The sequence below is a fragment of the Anas platyrhynchos genome, chromosome 11, assembly GCF_047663525.1.
Source record: "Anas platyrhynchos isolate ZD024472 breed Pekin duck chromosome 11, IASCAAS_PekinDuck_T2T, whole genome shotgun sequence".
Classification (NCBI taxonomy): domain Eukaryota; kingdom Metazoa; phylum Chordata; class Aves; order Anseriformes; family Anatidae; genus Anas; species Anas platyrhynchos.
This window is the reverse complement of record NC_092597.1, coordinates 6608443-6626685: the sequence shown is the minus strand read 5'-3', so window position 1 is coordinate 6626685 and position 18243 is coordinate 6608443. Positions and strand designations below refer to the sequence as shown.

Sequence of the window (18243 nt, the reverse complement as noted above, 5' to 3'; positions counted from 1 at the left end):
TCATAAGTTAGTGAAGAAGTCTGGTACATCACCTTGTGAGGCATTATGGCATAAAGTATTTATTAGAGGAACAGTTGAATGGTTGAGGAAAGAGCAAGTAGTATGGAACTGTTTGAAAAATAAATCGATGAAATATTTGCTTTATATTTTTACTCTGATGATTCCTCAAATTGTACAGACCTTTGCTTCACTGCTGGAAATTTAAGGCAACTGCTGATGAGAGTTCAAAGAGGTAACTTGGGTGTCAGAAGCTCTTGTTCCCAGAAGGGACATGGATCCACAAAATTCTGCAGTTCTAGCTATGCTGGCAGCTGGCAAAGTGCCCTGAGCATCTTCAGCTGAGATCAACATTTTCAGCAGATGTGACATCAACATTTTGAAACAAAAGTTTTGCAGCTCATTTTTTTTTTCTTGCACATATTTGCAGACTCATATATATCCTAGGTATCCTTAAAATGACTTAGATCTTTCCAAGAAAGAGGCAATACATTGAGCCTCCGATTCCCTAAATTCCTGTAAAGATAACGCTAAGGAAAATGTCAAGTTAAGCAATTGAGAGTGACGAAAAGATGAGTGCTCAGAGCGACTGAATCTCCTCTCCTTGCTTATGAGAGGAAGGGGTGACTTCCTTTCTGTAGTTTATGTTGCACAGAAGTTCCAAAAAGTGTTACTTGGGCCAAATTAAAGGAAATCAGGTGGTGTATGTTTCTAAGGAAAAAAGCGGAGTCAGAATACTTCAGTAGTGTCAAGTGCATATTTATTAACTCTCTTGCCTCAGCACAGCAGTTGCTTGAGCATATACAAATTGTTGTTTTAATTTGTTTATATTACATTTGTGCATAGTAGGAATGCTGACTAACTCCTCGTCCCTTTTTTTTAAGGCAGATCTGACAAGTGCCTGACGGTGACCAGTTCTGAAAGCACTGAGGTGCCACTGAAGCCTTAGAGCAGGGTGCGGCCGATCACCACGCTTCACTTCTGCTAGGCAGGATTGTGGTTATTGCTTTGCTACAGTGTGACCGCAGTTCGACGGGGATAGTGCATGTCTTCCTTTGAGGTCCAGATCCCTTTCCCAGTGCTTCTGCTGTAACATGTCATGCAACATATAAAAAAAAAAAAAAAGGCAGCTATTGAAGTTAGCTTATATCTGCATAGTGCCCAGGTGAGAAACTTTGTTTTTTTCCCAGTACAAGTTGACTTGCACTTGCAGAAACCTGTACAACTACATTATTGCCCTCTGCTTTTATTTACACATTGTTAGCTGAGAGCCCTGCGGTATTTTCCTTTTCTGTGTGGGATTCTTCCACACTCTTCTTCCAACTTTTTCGTGGTAAGCATGAAGCCTCAACTGCTTTTTAAGAATAAAGCCATATTTAGGGAAACCTTCAATTGCAAAGCATTTCTGAACTCTAAATTGCATTAATGTTTGCACAGTATATTTACAAATATGAGTTCATTGGTTATAAATACTGGGAAGCCCTCTAAAGCAGACAGACTTTTGTGCCTGTTGCACTCTATGCCTGCTGTGATAGATCCCCAGGCTGTAAGGCCGTGGATATACTCCCTCCTCCCATGGACAGCTAGATCTCCATTGCAGGGAGAACTTGCAGACTTTGCTGCAGCCTGGCTCCTACCTCTATGATACAGCCTAGTGAAGTGCTCACTGTTCCAGTGTGGGCTGTATCCTCCTAAACAAAGAAGGCAAGGCCAAGACATGACTTGTCTTTGTCTTTAATGTCTACCTGAAAGCTAAGAGTGGCTTGTAGAAGTTGGTCACTGTTAGAATTTAAGTGTAACCCTTGCAAGTCTGCTGCATGTGCCCCAAAGGGTAAAGTGATGAGTTCCTGTGGTATGTGAAAACATGAATTAGTTATAGGTCTTATCTACATTTTCTTTTTGTTCAATCCTAATTAGTTTGTCTGTTTATGAGTATGTGGTATGTCCATCATGTTCGTCGTTAGCTTTATGGCTGGCTGGACTGCAGATCTGGGATACTGGGGTGACATCTGAGTTGTGTAGTTATTTCACTTGCTGTGTGAGGAAAGAGAGGTTACAGTTAAGTAAATGGATTTTATTTGAGTAGTCCAATACAGAATAGTGTTCTTGCTCATGGGGGTGCTGACTGGGCGCTGCAGTGTAGAGAAGAACCTTTCCATTGCTTCCTTGTTTCTACCTTTTGTCTCAGCTGGCCTCATTTACATATGCATCACTTCTCTGTGGAATGAGGTGGTGTTGCGGGTGTGGTCTGGAGTCCTATCAGGCATAATACCTTATGTTTTTGCCAAAGAATAGTTTTTCTCTTGTTTAGAAACCTACGGTAAAGCCAACTTTCCCCATGGAACCTGAGGGGCGATGTGCTCGGGTCTGTGTACGGGAGTGAAAGAAGCAAAGCAGCGGTTGGCATTAGAGACTGCCACCCGCTTTCACCGAGAGAGAAGGATGTAAAGCTGGGAGCTTGACAGAAACTGAACAGTTATGATCCATACACTCTATCCTTAATGCATCTTTGTACAAAAAGACTTGTTAGTCACAATGTATTAACATGTGTGGGTGATTTAGCAGATATTTTGTGTCTGCTCCCAAGTAGGTCATGCACAAATCTCTTCTGAAATGTTATGTGCCTTTAGAAATAAATGGGACATGTGAACTGTGTAATTGCTTCCCAGCCACGCTTCGACATGGAGAGGTGGCACACCTCTTTATCTCTGAGCACCCATCAACATGAATGCAAACAGGTGACACGTAAACTTCTTGGCTGTGTGCTAAAGAGGTGGTGCTAGAAAAATACTCCTGGTAGAAGTACTTACTGTCTGAAGTGTGCCCTTACTCTTCCTCTAGCAGAGTTTGGGGTAAGTGGTATACTTTACTTTAAATTGATGTGCTTTAGGACTGTCTGAATAAGAGCATTTTCAGATTTCTTGAATTTTATGCTGTGTGTGTACGCGTTTTTACTTGCAGCTCGGTGCTTTTTTCTTCTTTTTGCTTCTGTTCTCTTATCACTTCCTGCCTTCTTCCTCCTTCCCTCCATCAGCTCTGTAACAGTGAGAGAGCCGTGTGTTTTGAGTGATGCCTGCTTGTTCAAAAAGCACATTCCCTGTCCCTGTAGTGCAAAGGAGAAATCCTGCACCAAGCCAATTTCTGTAAGTTTTCAGGAACAATGCTGCCATAGTCCTAAGTGTTTTATCACACAATAGGATTATATTATTTGTATCCCAGAGGCAAAAATATGAGCCAATAGCCTTGGTGCCTGTTAATGTGAAACTGCCTTGGACTAGGAACTTTCCTGAATGAGAGCAGCACCTGCTTTGCAGAGCATCCCTTGGCAAAGCACCATCTGGATGTGTGTTATGGGCAGGCTCCAGAGCAGCAGCCGTACAGGCACAGGTTAAGAGATGGCTGGGAGGGTCCTGTCAGCCCCTAGAGTTTTCCCAGAACTGTTTGTAACCCCTGTCTGTCTGCATGTCAGGCTAAGTGCAAAGCCAGAGCTGCGTGGGGTTCAAGGAGGGCTTTACAAAAGAAGCAGCCCTTCTTGCTGTGGAGTCTAAGCTATCTCCTCCAGTGATTCCTACCCCCAGACAAAGACTTACTTTTAAAAGTGGGTTTGGGGAAGGGGTATTTTACAACAATTTCAGGTGCTGCTTTTTTTTTTTTTCCTTTTCTTTTGGAGACCTGATAAATTCTGATTGTGTCATCAATTTTCTCTTATTCTTCCATTCCTACCTCCCACCCTCTTGATATAAGAGGTGTAGAAATGTGGAAGAAAAGACTGGAAAGTGACGCTATAAAGCCTAATATAAAGCACAGCAGAAGCGGAAGGAAGAAATGGGACGGCTTCATAGTAACAGGTCCAGGATTTTTAGAAATGTGCCATCAGTTTTTTTCTATGCATATACTTTCCTGTGAATATATTCTTATTTCTGTAGTATGGAGCTGGATGTGTCTGGACTCTAGGACTGCAGGTCTTGGAAGCAGAGGGTGGAGATTGCTTTTTAAATATTTGTGCAGGGAGGAGGACAAAGTTTGAAACTGCCCTGAAAGTAACTCTGCATGTCTCCAAGGATAGGCTAACTGTGCAGGGTTTCACAAGAACCACTCCCTGGAGATAGTTGAATAACAGATTGACATTATGGGGTGCAGTGAAAGGTGTGTGCATTTCAAAAGCCTAAAGAGAAAATTTTCTTCTGAAGCAACCCCTTTAGAAAGCATTTTTATGCCCTTCCTGTGAAGGGCTCCTTGCTTTCTACCAATCATTTACAAATTATATTTGTTATCAGCCATATGGAGAGTTGAGATTTAAGTGGTCTGTTTGGTGTGGCCTGTTTACCCAAACAGATGTTCCACAAATCTGATATAATAGCAGAGATACCTTAAGTTTTTTTCTTCCCAGGGTCTAAGGCTTTCTCCTAGCTCTGGCCAGTGGAAGGGTTCAGCTGTTTAGCTGTAACTTGTAGCAGAACTGAACCTTAACAGCTTCTTACTGTTCCAAGTGATGCTGCTGCAGTGCCCATTCTTCCTCCATAAGATCTTGCTTAGGATGAAATAAAATTTAGGTTGTGAGGAAGTTAATTTAACAGTGACTAGCTGGCATTATTGTTTGTATCTGCTGCTAAAAATATGCCCTACAGGCCTATAGCTAGCTAACAAAATACCAACAAGACAAGGCAAATGCTTCTGTATGAGTGCAGAAGCGTAGTAGAAGACGTGAAGCGAGCTTCTCTTTGTATAATACACTGGCTGTAAGACTTGCATTTAAGCCTCTTTTAGGCAACAGTAAATTTAGGGGTATTGAAGCTGAAAGAACATATACTTGGGTAGAGGGGATATTTACACAGCTCTTTGCCCTTGGCAGAATATCTGAGAGCAAAAGAAACACTGTATAAGAGAAGGAAGTCTAAATAAAATCTAATCTTCAGTAAAAACCTCCGTGTTTGCTTTTTAAAGCATTTTCCCTTCCTTCTAATGCATTTGAATGAAAAGAGGCTTTGTAGAGCCACAAAGTAAATGATCTGTTTTTTTCTTTTTCCCCAAGATGGAGAAGGATTTAAAAACAAGCAAACAAACACGCACACACGCAAGCTTTTGCTTGTGTTTGTGATTGTGTTTGTTGGCTCAGGCTTTTCACTTCTGCTAAAAAAAGTTCTCATGTCAGTGCGTGGCTGCCTGTTCCACGTGCTCACTGGACTGTATCACTGTCAGACCTGCATGGTGGATGCAGGCCTGCAGCTGTGGTATATTTACGTAAAAATAACTATTATTGTTTTTTGTTTGTTTGCTTGTTTCAACCTCTTAATCTGTTGGAAAATGTGTTAACACCCAGCAGTGGAAAGTGAATGGGTTGGCTCTCGCATCTTAGCACCCAAGTGTTAACTCTGGTAGCTTATCATAGTTAAATTCCAATCCTGCAAGGTCTTGCTGTTATTGCTGGTGTAATGTAAAGTAAGCGTTGGCTGGGGATGGGGACATTTCAGGACAGGAAAAAGTAAAAAGGTGTCTAATGCTTTCCACTGACCCTTCCGTCAGAGGTATCTCAGAATAAATCTGATTCTCTGCATTTGGTCATGGCAAGCCCAGTCACGGCTAAACTGATCGGGGCTCTGTCTTGTATCCAAGAGCAGTACTAATGTAAAGCTGAAACTTCAGAGAGAGTTACAGTTTTAGTTTAATGGTGGTGATTGACGCCTACTTACTAGGGGTATGGGGTTTGTTCCAGTCCTCCAGCTGTGAGTTGATATTCACGAAATGAATTGGTTTGTATCTTGGTATCCGTTTCCCTCCTTGATAAGAGGCGACTGTATGCCAGCTTTCTGTTGCTTTTAGAAAGGTTATTTTAGGCTTATCTTTTCATGTTCATTTCTCTGAAAACAACATAAGGCAGCTCTCTGTTTGTTTAGGGGGAAGAGACGCTCAGTAGCTACTCAACAGGAAAGTACTGGTGCACCTGCGCTAGTCTTTCTAGTATACACTACATTTTCCAGAGCTTTTTGTTATATGTTCCAGCTGGTTTTGCACTTTGATCAGAATATATCCAACACAGTATAGCTTAAAACTAGCATCCTAATAAAAACTTTTGAAAATTGCCCTCTAAACTTTATTAAAAATGCTATTTTTATTCTGTTATGAAAATACTTTTTTGAGACTGAAAAATAACTATTAATAGAGAAATGGTTGTCATATGAAAGAAGACAGAACTATGGTCAACTACTCTGAGAGCCTGTTACAGAGCGTTTGCAAAAGTTGAATAAATATGTAGTATTTGAAGTGTTGTGGTGCCTTTTTATTTAAATGTAGTGGGCAGTCTGAGGAGGGGAAAAAGGATTTTGTGTGTTAATAATGTCACAATGTGAGATCAGAATTGCATTGCTAATGCGTTTAAGCAACTTTTGCCAGCTTTCACACAGGTTAAAAACAGTTATGCAGTTCATTTTCCAGGCACCTTGAATGCTTTTCTTTGATCCTGATTTTCAGTCTTTTTCCTGAAGAAGTTAAAATTGTGTTACACTCACTTTGTAGTAAAAGGTGCATAATAGAAATGAATTATGTTTTTTTTTTTTTTTTTTCCTCTCCTGTCACAGCTAAATTTCTGTTTGATACTTGGCATAATTGAGAGTTTAAGGTGAAAGCAGTGTAAAAGAACACAGAACTGGGCCTGCTGCTAGATGCTTTGTAGTTCAAGTGGTGACTTGTATTTTAAACATCTGTCAAAAGAAGCCTTGGTGGAGTTGTTGCCTAACTAACGCTTTTTGCTTTGCTTTTTAAGGTGTCTCCTGAATTCTCACTATGTCTGATGGGGACTATGATTACCTCATAAAATTTCTAGCACTCGGTGACTCTGGAGTAGGAAAGACCAGCCTTCTTTACCAATATACAGATGGCAAATTTAATTCCAAGTTTATCACAACCGTGGGCATCGACTTCCGGGAAAAGAGAGTGGTGAGTTTTCACAAGCAGTGTGCTGCTTTAAAATGATGGCTGTTTTGTAGCTGGTGGCTAACATCTGTTTTATTTTTTTTCCAAATCTATTCCGCTAATCTTTATGTGTAGGCATGCCATCCATAGTTACTATGTATTTAATTTTGTGACAATAAGGGAATTATCTTATTTGGCCTGTTTTTTTGTGTGTCCATTTTCCCCAAAGTTAAAGTAACAAGAGGCAATTCTAAGCAACCATTTCGTACTGCTCAGGAGGGGTAGATGAGTGTATCTGCTCAGTGGGTTGTGCTCACAGAAGCTCATGTTGAACTCTACATGAGGAAGGCTTGAGCTGTCCCAAAAAGTGTTTTTGTTGTTTGTGAACTGAAATGGCTTTAATATAATTTTAATTTATGTGATTTAATTGATTTAATTTATAATTTTATGATATATATAAATATATATATGATTTATATATATATATATGAATCATAATTTTACGATTTAATTTATAATTTTACATTTTAATATATGTGAAAGAAATCAGGTAATGTGATGTATAGAGCTGATTAGGCTTTCTGAGCAGTTACCACTATGAGAGAAGAATTATGGAAGACAAAGTAGAAAGGCTTTTTTAACCCCCAAGTTGTTGTTCAAGTAGGAAAATATGCTTTTGATGGGATGCTGCAGGGCACTGCATCATGATAACTAGCTGGGTGCTGGTCCTGCCTGCACTAAGAAATTGAGTTAGCACAGCTTTTTCTTTCATTCTCATGTGGAAGTACTAAATGTCTTTCAGTGTAGTCTTAAAATTTTGAGTGCCCCTTGAATATTGTGTTCAGTTTTTGGACCTTTTTCTACACTACTTGAGTTGCTTGAGCATGTACGGTTGAAGGGACTAGAAAACAAGACGTGTGAGGGGAGCAACTGAGGGATCTGGGGCTGTTTAGTCTGGAGAAGAGCAGGCCAAGGCCTCATCGCTCCGTACAACTACCTGAAGGAAGGTTGCAGTAAAGAAGGTGTCAGTTCTCTTCTCAGGTGACAAGTGACAGGGAATGGCTTCAAGCTGAGACAGGGGAGGTTTAGATTGGAAGTTAGGAAGAATTTCGTCATGGAGGGCGGCTGGTTAAGCATTGGAATGGGCTACCCAGGAAAGTGTCACTGTCCGTGGAGGCACTTAAGAGAGACCTGGAGATGGTACTAAGGAACGTGGCTCAGTGATGGGACTTTGGACATCAAGTTGACAGTTGGACTTGACGATCTTGAAAGTCTTTTCCAACCTAGATGATTTTATGATTACCCAAGTGTCTAGAAGTGTCTAGAAGTCTGGGTGTTGTAAGATAAGGGCATTGTATAGGCTGTCTTTTGGTGGATGACATGCACCACAGCAGTGGAAGGAGTAAATGTCTTCCTGTGATGTGAAACTAGTCTCTTGAATAACTTAGTATTCCTTTTGTGGGATGGTATGCATGATGGATTTTCTCAGTTGGCATGTCTGATAATTGAGTTTAACTTTCACAGCCTGATTCATCTAATCCACAAATTCAGTAAGCTTATGTGTCTTTAAAGATAACATTTGTAACTCCAGTAATCTTAGGTACAACAACAATTGAAGGAAAAGACAATCCAATCTGAAGTGTTCTAAACAACAAGTGAACCTATTTTTATCTGATCTTTCCAAAGCCAACAGATGTCCTTGTTTATATTTTCACGCTGAGTAAACTCTTCAGCTTTCATTATTAGCATCCAATTTCTGCTTTTATAAACTATGATATGACAAGATCTACCCTAATCTCTTTCAATAATTTTTTGACAACTAAAAAGTTACATCATTAGCTTGAAGTATGTTCTGTTTGCTAATGATGTTCTGTTACTGGTACAAATTTATTGCCAGGTTGCATGTTGTGATCATTGCTGTCTTATAATTACATTTTCATGTGAACAGGACAGAGCATAATAGTCAAAAGTAGAAAATTGAAATACAAAAAAATAAGCTTGCCTAGTGAAACTCAGTGGCCACTCTAAATATTTGCTTAGAACATGTAGTCTATTGGAAATGTTTTTTTTTTTTTTTTTTTAGTTCCAACTTTTCCTTATTTTAAAATATTCAATTAAAAACAAAATTAAAATGCAACTCGTATTACTTTTGTCATAAAGGGATTGAATTGTAGTTGGGTATCCTTGCATTGGCAATGCTAATTTTGCTGCATTTAACAACTTGAAATGTCAGTTATTTTGTGTTTCGTAGAGGTTGGCCTGCTAACACTCAGTCTTGCAAATTTACCATTTGAAGGTGTATAGACCAAATGGTCCAGATGGCGTTGGTGGCAGAGGACAGCGGATACATCTTCAGCTCTGGGATACTGCAGGGCAGGAGAGGTATGTTTCCGTCCCTGCCCCTCCAATTTAGACAGTGAAGCAGGTGCTATCAAGTTAGATGCAAATGAAACCAAGTACATGAATTCTCCTTATTGATTGTTAGATTTTATTGGTATGACTCACGATGGGTAAATGTTTTTAGTATGGTGTTGGACAGTGATGACACTTTGTCATTAGTACCCATTAAATCACAACTGTATTACATTAGAATCTTAAAACTGTAATTGTTGCTTTTTGTCTTCTGGAAACTTTCAGTTTATTTTTTCATGGCCAACGCATATAGATGTTTTTAAGGGTTTTCTTTTTTTATTTTTTTTTTAAACCTCTGAGTATGCCAAGGTGATAGAAAAGTCGGACTGGTGAAATCACATCAGACGGTTCTTTCCTATTTGTCCATTAAAAGACAAACATCCTAACAGTTGATTGTCTGAAAATCAAGAACTGATGTGTGTTGTAACACGTTTTAGTTCAAAGTTTGTTTTTTGTTCTCATTTTAATTTCTGAATCTTGATGAAGGCATGCTGTATAATGCAAGACTTTATTTAAAGCTCTCAGGCTTGAGTGAAATATCTCCTTGACTTCCTTAGGCCTGGGTTAGGCCATAGTAATGTTAGCAATTCCTGTTATCCGTTCCTTACATCAGCAAAATAATTATTATGAATATTTCATTTTAGTTAATCCAGTCTTTAGATACCTCGGTTTCATGACTATATGTAATTATATTTTCAAAGTAACTTATCAGATGTGCTGAATAATTTCACTTTGCTGCTCTAGGTTTCGTAGCTTGACAACGGCTTTCTTCAGAGATGCCATGGGGTTTCTTCTACTCTTTGATCTGACAAACGAGCAAAGCTTCCTCAATGTCAGGAACTGGATAAGTACGGCATTCTTTCTTCTTTCTTTTCTCTCTTTGTATTTCTGCAGCAGTGGATGGGGGCTGGTTTTGCAAATGTCTCACTGAGAAATAGAACTGAAAATACTGGTTTTTGAAGATTTCTCAGGAAGAAGAAAGTAATGGTTGCGTTTGTAATTGTGATAGCTGTTGGTGGCTTCTAGTGCTTACTTGAAATTCAGCTTTGCCTACTTAACGTTGAATTTTAACCTATATAAAAGCAAGCTCAGAGAGCATCATATCCCTGACTCAGGTGATATTCAGTAATTTAAGCCTGTGGAAAGCCTATTTGACTCACCTGAAGCTTTGTCAGCAAAGCTTAACGGAAGGCAAAAGTTACTAGGCTGGTATGTCTAGGGGAAGCCTTGCTCAAACCTGTTGCATCATCCATCAGGAGAAGGAAGTAGTTGTACTTCTTTTTCTGCCAGCTCAGTGAAGATGCTTGTTGAGCATAATCCTTTAAGCTACAAATACACAGCTGCTCTGCTAGCCTTCACAGGCTTCTGCTCCCTCAGTTTGTTCACTGAGTGTGTGATAGTGGTGTCCACCTGTTCCCTGCCTCCTCAGTACAACTGCAAAAGTCTTGAGAGAGAACAGTTAACGCAGTTGTTTCTCTTTCAGAAAGTCATTTAACCTTAAAGTTGTTGTGTCTCCTGAAACAGTAATATTCTTGAAGAGCTGTATGTGACAGTAAGTCATGACTCCTATTCGTATTATTTCTGTTAGGTCAGCTACAAATGCATGCGTATTGTGAAAACCCTGACATTGTATTATGTGGAAACAAGAGTGATCTGGAAGACCAAAGAATGGTGAAAGAAGAAGAGGCTAAGGAACTTGCAGAAAAATATGGGTAAGTAACTTCCTTCCAGTTATTGCTGTGTTTAAAGCAAAGTGAAATGCTTTCTGTAATGCTTTTTCTGAATAATGGAAGGTTATTGTGTGAAGTATTTTTAGAATGCTGAACTGACCTATACAATACCCCCCACACCTTTTTTTTTTTCTGTCAGAGATTAATGTTTTCTGCATTGTCTAAAAAATTGCACTTAGTCTTCCACTGGAGATTAGTTGATTTTCTTTCCTTGGTAACAAGCAAAGTAAAAAGAAAGTAAACGGTTTCACAAACATTTTGGAGAACACATAGATTTTAGCTGTGAAAGCAGGTGAATTATGGTGCTCTAATTATTTGCTCTTGCCTGTGCTGAAGCTTTCTATAAGGCACAGAAAACCTGGGTCTCTTGTGAAGCAAAATCTAAAAGCATTTGGTGAAGTGATGACCATCGCGTGAGATTTTAGGGGGGAGGAAGTAATGCCAAGCACTGACATCCTAATTTACAAGTTGAGTTTTGTTACACCAGTTTGTTGTAGAGCAGCTCTTGCCACTGGCATGGCAGCTGAAACCTGCTGCCTCAGTTTCTTTGAGAGCCTCGGGACTCATTCACAGGCATTTGGAGAGTAATTACAGAGTACTGGGTTCCCACAGAAGAAAGTAATGTTCTGGATCATTGTTCCCCTGTTGTCTGTCCCCCTGCCCGTACCGTCAGCCTGTTCAGTCTTTCCTCAGTTGTTCAAGCAATTAACTGGGTTCTTGGTCACTTAGCCTCAAAAGGTTCAGCTGTGTCTTCTGGCAGGCACCTGCACTCTCACAGACTCAGAGAGAGCCTGAAAACCAAACATCAAACAGATCAGCAGAAAGACAGGGCAGCCTTCTATTTCTCCATCCCTACAGGCAAGGGTCATATGTCCCTAAAGGAACAATGGCAAAGCTTTTCTTCCTATCATATGCTAATTAATCCCATAGCACTCTTATAACTCATGAAACTATTCCAATGGCTTTCATCTCCGCACTACATTTGTGTTTCAGTGTGGATCAGAAGTGTGTTTTTTGAAGCAAATCTTCTGACCTGTTAGATTCACATAGCGGAGCAGCCTTCTAGCATGTGAACTGGATTCCTTCTCCCTTAAAAACTAAACTAGATAACGTGCTCCAACCTGTAATCCGTATCCAGAATAGTGGGGGGGATTCTGGGGGACTAGACATGATTTTGGACCAGCTCTAAACCACAAGACACATGTAGTGTGAACACCGAGTCCCAAATGGTAATTGTTGTGTTCTGTAGGTTTGGTCTTGTGCCATGCTGTTTTCTATCACAGATGTAGACACAAACTAGCTTTTCTTGACCTTGAAGACCAATAAAAAGCAAATTGTCTGTTAGAAATAAATGCATTTAGTGCACTGTGGCATTGAGACAGAATAGGTGCTAGGATTCGCATACTTTCCCAAATGTTTGTGAGAAGAAGCAAACTAAATCCTAATGTAGCAAGCAGTTGTCTGTTGACAGAAGTGAGATACTCAGCGTCCTCTTTCTGTGGAAAGACCTTGTAGTGGTAAGTGATATGTTTTGAAAATGGTTACAGGAGACCTAGACGTTTAGATTAGTCGTTGGATCTTTCAAATTTTTTTTTTTTTTTTAAATTATGAAGTGTTTAATTTCAGTCAATAGGGTGGTAACACTACTGGCGCTGCTCTGGCACCACCCTGTGGAGAACAGTGAGCACTGAAGGTCAAAGCCTACAGTCTCACCAGTGAAACCCTCAGCAATAATGGAAAGTAGCAGTATGTGTTCAATACCCAGGTGTCCAGAAACTTTTTCTAGCAGAGACGTAAGGGGGTATGAGTGTGCTGAAATGAACCTTTTACCAAAAAAAAACACACAACAAACAATCAAACATAAAAACTGCTGCCTAAACTTTGTCAAGATATTTCAGAAGTCCGCTAGAAAAAGGAGTGGTGGTCAGGAGAATTAGGAAGCCACCTACTTGTAGTAGTTCCAAAATACAGAGGGACTGGATGGGTAAAAGTACATGTGCAATTGCTTGAAAATTCACCTGGTGGGTCTGACACAAAACTGGCCAAATCTGACTCTTTGATGAGGTGTGAATGTTGTGAGTCTTGAATATCTTACCCTTATCAATTTTTACAGACAGTAAGAGTCATATGCTAGTTTAGGGTGCAGTCTAAAGTACTACAGCAAGAAGGGGCCCTTTCACAATTATGACACTGAATTTTCTTCAGGTAGAAGTTGGAATTAAATTTGGTTAACCTAGCAGTTTCTCTCAGGACAGACATTTTACATTAATTTACTGTTTATTACTGCTTGCAGTTCTATTTTTACATCTGTAGCCATTTTCCAATGATAAGCTTTGAATTGGGTGAACATCAATGTCCACTAGTTCTTTTAACTGCATAATTGTCCACTGGAAATAATTATCTCTACCTTCCTATTCCAGTGTCCTACTTTTTCTTTGCTCCTTTTTTTTTCCTGTGAGTTGTCTTTTTAGTCGTCTGTACTATTATCATTTTCATTTTACTCAGACTTCCTTTTCCTTGAGCATCTTTTGCTTTGCTTTCTTTATTTTCAGCTTTGTTCCTTTTATTATCTTGCTAGTGCCTTCATTCTACTGTACTTGCTCTTTCTGCTATATCCGTTTACCCTGACACATATGATATGAACTCATATCTTTTGTCCAATCCCCTATTTCTATTTTGTGTTCTCCTTTATCTCTTTAGCCAGCTGTATCTGCTGCTTTCCGGTCTTGCTAGGCATAGGGTGTTCAGGGCAATAAGGAGAGAGGAGAAAATACCCTACGTACACTCTCCATTGTGACACAGATGCACTTCTTCCCTCAAAATCTGGATCCCCAAGCAGTGCGTGTACACGTCTTTATATTTGTCTACAGTTATTTGTTTTGGCTAGGGATGTATACTGAGCTAGACTGCTCAATAAAGGAGCAGTGGCTGCTGAGTTTAGTACAAGGAAGAATATTTTATCCCTGACTTTTCTCTGCTGGAGACAGATTTCCTCAGCAAGTTGTTCCCCTGCCGGGGCTGCTGACATAAACTGTAAAACAAGTTATTGCTCCAGTTCAGTGACACCTTTTGTAGTGATAATAGCACCTCAGTAGAAGTCTTTGCTGCCCTGCCTGTGTGGGAGCTGCATGTTGGCACTCCCTCTCTTGTGATGACACCCTAGCTTAAGTAGATAGAAATCAGTGAAGAACACATTGGCAGGCAAGGCTATATAAAATAATTGCATCTGTTACAGGTGAACAGATCTGAAAAACAGACCTCAGGAACAAGAGTCCGGGAATTTGTACTGACCACTGCCTCTGTAAAATAATTTAACTTAATGCTTATCCTGTTGTTCTACCAACAAAGTGAGACATTTTGTTTCTTTTGCATTTTAGGCCACTGACCACTTACTGTCTCTCAGTTGTGGAGTAACAATAACAGTGTTAGTGTGATTTTTAAGTATATGGCAGTATTCATGTATTGGTTTTGCTCCTCTCCTGTGATTATGAACTGTGATTTAAGTTTGTTTTTTGCCTTCTGCAGAATACCGTATTTTGAAACCAGTGCAGCTAATGGGAATAACGTAAGCAAAGCCATTGATACTCTGCTTGACCTTATCATGAAGCGCATGGAGCGGTGTGTGGATAAGTCCTGGATCCCAGAAGGGGTAGTGCGTTCCAATGGGCACAGCTCTACAGAACAACTGAATGAGGAGCAAGAAAAAGGCAGATGTGGCTGTTAGCTCAGTTACAATTAAATTTAATGTATATGCTAAAGTATAGTACAGTTGTAGCTTAACTGTTTAATTTACAGATAAATAACATTGAGTAGTTATTTAACAAGCTATATTAACTCTTGATATTAATTTTGGGGTTTTGCTCTCAAACAACGTAGACCTTTGCTTGCAAGCTATGCAGCTTATTAGTCATGGGACAGAAATTCATCAGTTTGGTGTAGCACTGCATATTTCCCGAATTCTTTGCTTTGGAGGGAAGGAGAGAATAGCTTTCATTAACAAAGGTAGAAGCATCTCTCGGTATGTGCAGTGAGAGAAGGTAGGTTTCTGAATTGAAGGGTAGGCATGTAATTAGGTACTGTGACAACTCTTAGTTTCTACAAACAGCAAGAAATACGTTCTCGATTTTTAGTAGAACAGTTCTTGATTCTAATTTAACAGAAACATTTAATCATTTCATGAATCAATGACAATCATAAAGAGCAAATCCTGTATTCAGCAAAACCCTGCAAGTAGCTTTTCACTGTTTTTCAAACCTTTGGTATTTAGTGACGATGGCCAAAAGAAAGCTATTTTACATGGAGTGTAAAACTTTATAGAGAAGCATGGGGGTGCATACGTAGAGCACTTTAGGTATGTCATGAAACTGAACATTTAAACTACAACTGTACTATGTAAAATATAGCCAACACAGCCTATGAGACCTCCTGACATCATTTGATTTTCTAGAACATGCATATACATATGAATATATGTGTAAATGGCATACGTGTACGTCTGTTATGGTTCTTTTATATTACCAGTCATGTTTTAACAGGAATGTAGGGTAACCTAGATGTCAGCAAAATTTCATCAGAACTAATGCTTTGTACTGAGTTTGTTTTACCAAACACAGATTTGTAATATTTCTTCACATTTGGATTGAAAAATGAATAATGATTCTCCTATGGTGAAATGCAGCGAAGATACCAGTTCTGTCTAAATCAGTATTTCTATAAATCTATGATGCTTATTTTCTGCTGCCAACTTTTGTGTCATGTACATCTTGGTTATCATATATTCATTTATGACTTGTTTGTTTCCTTTAGGTTGTGTTTAAAGTTAAGTTACTTTCCCTCCCCGCCCCCGGTAGATCAACTGAATGTCAATTTTGGTTTTGGTGGATCATGTTACTTATTGATCATTTTTATTTATTCTTGAAGCAACCTAAGGAACAATCAGTATTTTAGGTCTTTTTTTTTTTTCTTTTTCTCCAGACTGATTTATAAGATGTGCCTACCAAGCTGTTTTCTACCCTGGCAGAGGTTGTATAACTCTAAAGTATTGCCAATTAAAGTCATAACATACCAAATTGAGTCTTTTTACAGACTTTCCACAGCAGCTTGTTTACAAACTCCAATGCTATTACTGCTTTAGAAATTACATATTTATTTATTTAAATATTCTGTCTGTTTGGCTACTGCAGTTTCAGGCAAATGTTTAATTCGGTTGTGAACATGAATTGCAATGTAACACATCTTTTGAAGGACCAAAAATGTTTCTAGAACAGGAGGTAATCAAAAGATTATATACGCGGTGTGGCCTCTGGCTATATTAAGAATGCAAGAGTAAGTGTTAAAATTTGGTTCTTAAAATATTTTTACAAAATAATGTATTCTTCTTTAGCAAACACAACATGTAAATATTAAATTTTTATCACAACGTACACAGAATATTTTGAAAGTGCAATATAATTTGACTGCTCCGAGGCGAAGACAGGGATTAAAGCAATTTATATTGAATAAATGCATTTTTTTCTACTGCATCACAATATCAAGGTTCTGAAATGCTTGTGGACCGGAGTTACTGTAGTTTAATTCAGAGTGCCTTCTGAAGTTACTTACCATCATGTTTCTGACCAGTAAAGTATCAAACTCTACTGTAGCACACAATATGTTTCAATGTACTTTGGTGTCTAAGTTTATTTTAATGTAACTCTTTGCTTTTCAGAGGGTTGCAGTGGAACTTTGTCAGGCATTGACTTTAATGGAAGTTCTTGTGTTTATAGCTCCACCCAGTTCCTGAAAACAGTAAAGAATATTGCAACCAACTACTGAGCTAAGTGACTACTGAAATGGTGTAAAAAATATTTCCTTTTGGATACTTATGTTTAGATTGGATATTAAATATTAAATGCTGAAACTGTCATATTTTTGTCATTCATATTATATGTAACTACTGTATAAAGAGTCTACATAAAATTGCTTTGATGTAAGCCTTAAATCTTATGGCACTTTTCAGTCTGTTTTAATTATTTGGTGATGAAACTTTTGTTGCCTTTTTAGCTCTCATGAGAAATTATGGTAAATGTTTCTTGACAGTAAATTGCAGTGTTTTTACTAGTCCCCTGCTAGTTTAAAAACAACACACAAAAGTAACTTTCATGCAATGAGAAACTGGTATTTCAAGATAAGTGTTTTTTTTTCCCCCCCCTCCCATGTCAGATGAAAATGTTGAGATCTGTAATGGAATGGAAAGTTTTGGAAAGCATTTCCATTAAGATGTTTTGTCCCAGGATTTCTTACCAAGTAATTAAACATTCCTGATCTCAACTTTGTCAGCATTTGTTGAATGGAATCGTAACATTACCCATTGTCTCAGTTCAGCAACAGTCTGTGTCCTTCTTCACTGTCCCTATGCCTTAAAACTTTTTTAGTTCAAATGCATGTAAATTCCCTGCTCTAGTTTCAGTGTCACCATTCTTGTTCTCCTCTGGCATTGACTGAACCAGTCAGACGTGAGGGGCTGTTGCATCCTAGGTGATGCCAGAAGGAACCCAAACCCATAGAATAAAATAGAGGCGACACTTCTGTATGTATAAGACATTCAGAAACTTGCTGATGTGAGCATATAGCCACAAGAAATCAGAAGTTGGAACAGGTTCCCTGAGAAGTTATCGAGTCACCATCCTTGAAGATAATGAAAATTCAACTGGATGGGGCCCTGAGCTACTTGGTGTAATTTTTCCTGCTTTGGACAGGAGTTTAGATGACCTCTAGCAGTCTCAGCTAACCAAATTATACTCTCTATGAGAGTATACTCTCTATTATATCCTCCAGGCGCATGTGCCTGTATGTGGTTGTTCTTATTTCCGTTATGATACTTGGACAAGAATGTAAGTTTAGCAGTACGTACTCTTTTCTCATAATCCAGCTGGGTTCTGGCTGCAGCAGCCTTCAATCTGTGTTGCATTTTTAGATCAGAAATAAGTAGTCCACATCCACAATGTAATAACATGCATTTGAAGAGGAGGTTAGCATATTGATATGAAAAAGGCAGTGAGATAAAGAAAAATCCTTGTAAATGCTTGTAGTATCACTGCTCTCATATCCCATCTGTCTGTTGGGGGTGTTGGTGATGGTCTGCAATTCACCATGCTGCAATCGTAGAAGCCACTAAAAACATCACACTGTATGGTACTCTGCCTGGAGTGAGCTT

At 39.0% G+C, this 18243-nt stretch overlaps 1 protein-coding gene across 6 annotated transcripts in view; it reads left to right on the top strand.

Moving 5' to 3' along the window:
- Positions 1–17033, top strand: part of RAB27A (RAB27A, member RAS oncogene family) — a 35572-nt gene extending 18539 nt beyond the window's left edge. For 4 of the 6 annotated variants that reach the window (XM_072043358.1, XM_027467038.3, XM_027467042.3 and 1 more), the window contains 5 exons: positions 6758–6930; positions 9203–9288; positions 10063–10166; positions 10907–11030; positions 14574–17033. In XM_072043358.1, coding sequence (XP_071899459.1) covers positions 6778–6930; positions 9203–9288; positions 10063–10166; positions 10907–11030; positions 14574–14772 — 666 coding nt within the window. In that variant the 5' untranslated portion in view covers positions 6758–6777 and the 3' untranslated portion in view covers positions 14773–17033. Of the gene's footprint in view, positions 1–881; positions 1163–6757; positions 6931–9202; positions 9289–10062; positions 10167–10906; positions 11031–14573 lie in introns of all 6 variants that reach the window. The other 2 variants (XM_027467041.3, XM_027467040.3) reach the window with 2 other exon arrangements.
- Positions 17034–18243: the final 1210 nt, after the last annotated feature.